Source organism: Dinoponera quadriceps, unplaced genomic scaffold, assembly GCF_001313825.1.
Source record: "Dinoponera quadriceps isolate SergipeBrazil2010 unplaced genomic scaffold, ASM131382v1 scaffold545, whole genome shotgun sequence".
Taxonomy (NCBI): Eukaryota; Metazoa; Arthropoda; class Insecta; order Hymenoptera; family Formicidae; genus Dinoponera; species Dinoponera quadriceps.
In genome coordinates this window covers 719918-725917 of record NW_014554681.1, presented here as the reverse complement: position 1 = coordinate 725917, position 6000 = coordinate 719918, and the positions used below count along the sequence as shown (strand labels likewise).

At 44.8% G+C, this 6000-nt stretch overlaps 1 protein-coding gene across 2 annotated transcripts in view; it reads left to right on the top strand.

The window, feature by feature from the left end:
* Nucleotides 1–2365: 2365 nt before the first annotated feature.
* LOC106740856 (zinc finger protein ush) overlaps nt 2366–6000 on the top strand; it is a 200032-nt gene continuing 196397 nt past the window's right edge. For both annotated transcript variants that reach the window (XM_014612303.1, XM_014612302.1), the window contains exon 1: nt 2366–2868. In XM_014612303.1, coding sequence (XP_014467789.1) covers nt 2829–2868 — 40 coding nt within the window. In that variant the 5' untranslated portion in view covers nt 2366–2828. The remainder of the gene's footprint in view (nt 2869–6000) is intronic.

Here is a 6000-nt window from a genome sequence, read left to right as displayed (position 1 = left end):
CCCCGTCGATTGTCCCCCTCCCCCTTTCCCCTTACCGAGAAACAAGTCGAAACAAGTCGAGTACAATTTCATTTGTCACGTAATGGCGGTTCGAAATTCAATTGGTACGTTCTATATTTCCGTCTTGTTCGCAAAATGTCGATGCAGAGAATGCTGAAAGATTCACGCATTGTCGTAACAAAGTCGTTGCGAACGAATATTCTTTCGTCGGACACGTCGTTCGTCACGTAAAATCGCGGCTCGATTTGCAATCCTTACTTTATGTACTTTTGCTTTCACCAAAATTGAGTCGTGCAGTATTGTCGCCCGGTGTCGAAAATAAATTTCGCGCGTTGTCGTATAAAATATCGTTAAATAATTATTACGAGTGATTATCTCCTCCTCCCTGCCATGGAATGAGTCGCCGGAATGTCGAATCTCCTCGCGCGCGCTTTTTACGGGAGTGCCGGAGTAAGTTTCGCGCGTTCACCGTGATGAAAATCGTCAAAATAAATGTCGAAAGTCAGTATCTCAGGAAACTACCCGTCGGCATCGTCGAACAAAATATCGCGCGTGAAACATCGCCGGGAATGCCGATTATCTGTGTGTTCATTGTGTGTTCATTACAACAAAATATCGTCTAACAATATCAAAACTATGAACAATAAGTGCCCTGCGGGACGAGTCGTCCGGAGGACCGAACGAGTCGTCAAGCATTTCTGGAGTTTGAAGTTTACATCACTGCATTTCCCACTTGCCGAAGGAGAAGCTGAATGACGGCGCTTTCATACATGTATGGTATGTTTTATTTGCTTTCATACATGAATGGTACGTTTTATTTGCGAATTTTTTGCGGCATATAGCTTTATTTTTAATTTTCCCTGAAAAAAGTAATAGTTTCGTAATCCTGAAACCTGTAAAATGTGCGGCAAACTAAGATATCTGTTCGATATGTTACATAGAATCGCAAAATAATTCTAAAAATAATGGATCATTTTTCAGCCATCTTAGATGTCATGGCCTGAGTATAGCTGATAAATAACCCGTTGTTCAAGAATTATTTTGTGATTCTATGCAATGTCGATGAGTATCGACGAAGTATTAACTCTAATCGTGCACATATTTTGTTGACCCCCTAGCACACTGGGTTTTCATTTGTCATTTGTGTTTTCATTTATTTAAAGTTTGTAAAAGTGTTAATAAAAAATCTAAAAATTTATGAATATTCTTTCAAGTCTATAGAATAGAATTATGTAAAGGAATGATCACAAATATTTTTTCACCTATTTTATTTTATTGGAAATATAAAGAGAAACGCAATGAAAACATAAGTCGGGGTCTATAATGACCCCAATATGCATGATTAGAGTTAAGATCAACGAGAGTTCGTATGAACGCCAATATCTGCATGATTAGTCTACGAGACAGCACGAATTTTATACTTTACTTCTCTATAGACATTTCATAAATATACACATATTTTCGGCTCGGTAATATTACATATTCCTGCAAAAATTCCATTTATTTCGCATATAGCTATCATTCGTAAAAAAACTTCTCAACTCGCTCCTCAGCATAGACATATAATTCGACTGTGCATTCAGCCGAAGAATCGTCAAATATTAGAAAGAGATATTTACTGTACGGGTACCATTCTGTCTTCGTCTGATAATGTATGTAATGGGGATTTCAGCCCCACTATGAAAGGATTTTTTACCCTACTACACGTTCTTAGAAAATGACGGAATGATACCCGTATAGCAACTATCTCTTTCCACTTTTTGACGTGTTCAAGCAAAGGGAGATGCGAGACCGCGCGGTCTAGTTACCATACTATGCTGCTCAGATTATCACAGACGACATCTATCGGCAGTCGGAACCAATTGTCGATAACGCGCCGCATTACAGAGCCCTTTATTATTAACGCGGGATTCGCGAGTTTACCGCCCGATCTTTGCGCCGCGCGGCGCTTCCCGAGGTGGCGGCAGCGTGCGAATTTTCGCGGATCCGCGAACTCTCTCGCAAGGCCGTCTTCGCAAACCTCCGGTTCTATGCTCGCAGCGTGCGCGCGGCGTTCGAACTTTCCCGCGTTTCCTCGCCGGTGGCCCTCGAGCGCCCGATGGCGTTCGATTTGGGCATTCGCGCGCTGTAAGCGTCACTCTATCCTTATCGTCCGTTACACGACAAAGGAAGACGGAATGACGCTCACAGCGCGTGTGCGTCCAAAGCGAACGTCACCTCGCAGCAACTCCTGCTCCTCCACCCGCCGGTCGGAGTCGCGATCCCCCCCACCTGCGCCGCTTCTCACCAGTCACGCGGTCACGCCGCGGCGTGGGAGTGGGGGAGTGTTTGGCGGCGCGTTTGTTTAGTTGCGCGCTGACAGCGACCGCGGTCGTACGAATCGGCGCGCGTGATCGCGTATCCCGGAAACGCCGACTGCCGGTGTCACATTTGTCGTTCGTCACCACTGCGCGTTATCTCTCTCTCTCTCTCTCTCTCTCTCTCAGAATCCTTTACGAAGCCGTTAACTATTCGCCGCGTCGGCAGTGTTTATTTGTCTTTCTCTCTCTTTCTCAATATTCGTGTCCTCGTTGTCCCGTCCCGTGTTCGTCCGTTCGTCCGCAGCGTTTTTTCGTCGTCCCACATCGTCGTTGCTTCCCGTTGCCTCTTGTCACCGTCTCCTCCCTCCCCGCCCCTTCCCCCTCTCTTGTCCTCATCGCGCTTTCGCACGTGTGCTGTGTCGATTGTTGACCGTCCACTCGTGACCGCCATCGCGAGATCACTACCACGCTGCTCCACGCTGCAACGCAATGTCTACGCTGAGCGGGTGATGGCAGAACGCAGAGAGGATGTCGCGCCGCAAGCAGAGCAACCCCAAGCCGCTGAAACGTGAGTCCCAAATTTGTGCTTTCGCCCCCCCCCCCCCCCCCCNNNCCCCCTCCCCCCGGCTTTTCCGGGCGAAGCCCTCGCCCGGAGGTACGTCGCGTCCCCCTACGTGCTTGCGGTGACACGTGCGATGTGTATATGTGTGTTTGTTTGCTTGTTGGCCGTGTGCGGGGAAGTATACCGCGTGTGCTTTGACAGCGTGCTTCTCCCGTCGCGTTTCTTTTGCGGTCGCCATGTTTGTTGTTGCGGATTTGAATTCGTCGAGTGCGCTTTTCGCGCGGCACTGACTCGGAAAAATTTTTCCAACACGCCGAAGTTGGCTGGTGAAATTTAAGCGCGTTTGACCAGGTCTCGTTTGAATTTTGAAGCGGGTAAGGCACCGGGAAGCGGCCGAATCGTTATTGACAATTGCAGGCAGTGACGATGTCGGCGATTTAAATGAATACGTCCGAGCATGTATCGTGCGACGTCTGGAAAACGATTCAATTGTAGGGTATCACGCGTCCGGCGCGAAAATTTAAATGAATTTCCGTAAGCTCGACACGAGTCGCGAGTGTCGAATGCTGAAGTATCGTTGAAAATCATTGCGGCGTGAGTCATTCGAGTTGCAAACTCGAACGCAGATAAGAAAATTGCGAACACGGTTGTAGATAATTCATGGTTCAAATTCATGTTTTTTTACTTTCGATTATCGTTAGCCGAACCAGTTTGTCAATGAGTTTATCGTCACTATACTTCCTCAGCTAGATTCGAGCGACTTTTAACGATATTTTAGTTGCTAATTTTTTTTTTTAACGTAGAATATCGCAAAACGATTAACAAAACGTTTACCCAAAAGTTTCGAGAAAAAAATTGTTTTTCGGCTTTTGCCCAGAATGTTTCATGGAAATCTCGCGAAATTCGCGCATTACCGTTAATATCGACGAATCGTGCGAAAAAAATTTTGTGGCTGACCTGACGAAAAAAATCTCCGCATCTTTCTTTCTTGATAGAAGCGATAAATTCCATCGAGTATAAATCAACGGCCGAATAAATTAATTTGCGACGCCGGCGAAGGAGAACGAGTTCCTCGCGGACAAAACGGTTCCTTCGTTTATTTTTTAGAGATTGAGAAGTGAGAAACTATTGACAATGTGCGAAAGCGCTTTTATTATTCGTTAAGTAGCCTCGGTTATCGTTAATTGTGAGTTTGGAGTTTATCAATTTTTACCATAAATACAGAGAATTTTTGCATTTATGATTTAAATTATATTAATTATGTACGTTGTTAAAAAATGCATTTATATGGACACGCGGACACATAAGTAATTTTTAAATCATTTTATTTTTGCAAGAAAAAAAGTTTCGATATCTCGGCATTCGTAATATCGTTTGTCGATGCTAATCGTGCGACACACACACACACACATATATATATCGATGTTGTTTTTTAATATCAGAAATAAAATATTTGAATTGAATCACATCGATGCTTTCTAACAGCGAAGTAACACTATATACTCTCAGTCATTTTCGCCGAATCTCTAATAGTAACATCCTCGACAAAAATCTCGTTGATCGCTTTGAATTTTCAGCGCTTAAGATAAAATATTTTATTGATCTCTCCTCCCATCAGGATATCGTTAAAGTCCCCGTAAACATCCGCCACGTCGAGATATTTGTGGGAAGAATGTTCTGTCTGGTAGTCTTATTCGGTTTCTTATTGGAATATGGGAATGATTCAATAACTTGTAGGTAGCAATGGATATGCAATATGCATACGCATTATGTACGCACGGCTGTAGTTATTTACACTGGCTTGGCGTGTATACTCCGAAATTTGTTTACGCCTTTTTGCCGTAGATGGCAAGAATTTTCTTGCTTATTCGATAGTGCGCGAGACGCGTTCAGTCGCCGCCGCTGTCGCCGCCGCCCGTCAACTGACCTTTCGATTCTAACGGGTCGCACGGTACAAGCACGCACACACGACGACTGACAGATGCGACCGTCGCGATTACGCGGATTTCGCGCGATTGTAATTAGCCCCTGCGATCGAACCGACAGGGTGTTTAACCCTCGACCATTGCCCATCGGCTCACGACTCGTATTTGCCGCCTCCTGTGGGCGCGCTGGCCTGGGCTTTGGGGAAACGACGTTTCAGTTATTTAACCGTGTTCCATATTCTGATAATATGATACAATATAACGCTCGTGTAATATTATTCCGATGATTCACTGTGATCTCATTTTTATTGTCTTCATATTAACGTTGTCTTTATCTTGTAGTTCGATTTGTAGCGGAAAGAACCCGTGATATTTCCCGAGATTTTTCTATTATATCGTTACGATAATGAATATTTATAACGGTAATCATTTAAGATACGGCTTGACTCTTAATTGTTCTCAGGCAGACCGTTTGCCCTGTTAGATCGTTACGCAGTGTCGTTCTCGTTATAAAAGTCGTATAACATCGTGTTGTAAGTGAATAAAATGAATATAAATATTAATGAAACCTGTTTGCTCTTTATATAATGCACGTGTAAATCTGCCCGATAATGTTTCGAGTCAAATTACAAATATTGGCCAATTTAGAGGCGAAATGATCTCCCGATCGATGAATCGATGCGAATATATTGCTGAACGTTCCTTCTTTTTCGTTAAAAAAAAACGTGCTTTTACACCTGTAACTCAACAATTCCGAACGCGTCGTAACAATCGCCAGCGACGTTTAAGTTAATTTAAGCGGTGATTTAAAAAAACAACTTGACGCGTTGTATTTGCATAAAAGAGACCCCCGAAACGCATTCGCAGGTGCATCGGTGAGCTGTCGCGTGATTTTGGGAACGTTCGTCTGCCGAGAAAAGGAGGGAACGCGTGAGCAAACATGAAATGATCGTTCGCAATTTTCCACGCTTTTCCGCAAATTGTCTTGGCGACTCCTCGCCTCCGTCGTCGCCCTATCCTCTCTCTCTCTCTCTCCTCTCGATCGCGAAACGATCGAGGCCAGACGAGATCCCGGGTCCAGATCAAGTCTGGATCCTTTTCGTCGCCCCCTCGCCCTTGTCGCGGGCATGCTCTCGCGATCACGTGGCTCGATCACGAAAGTTGGAACCCACTTTCACGTGGCGACTCGTCGGACCGGGTCCTTCTTTTTCTC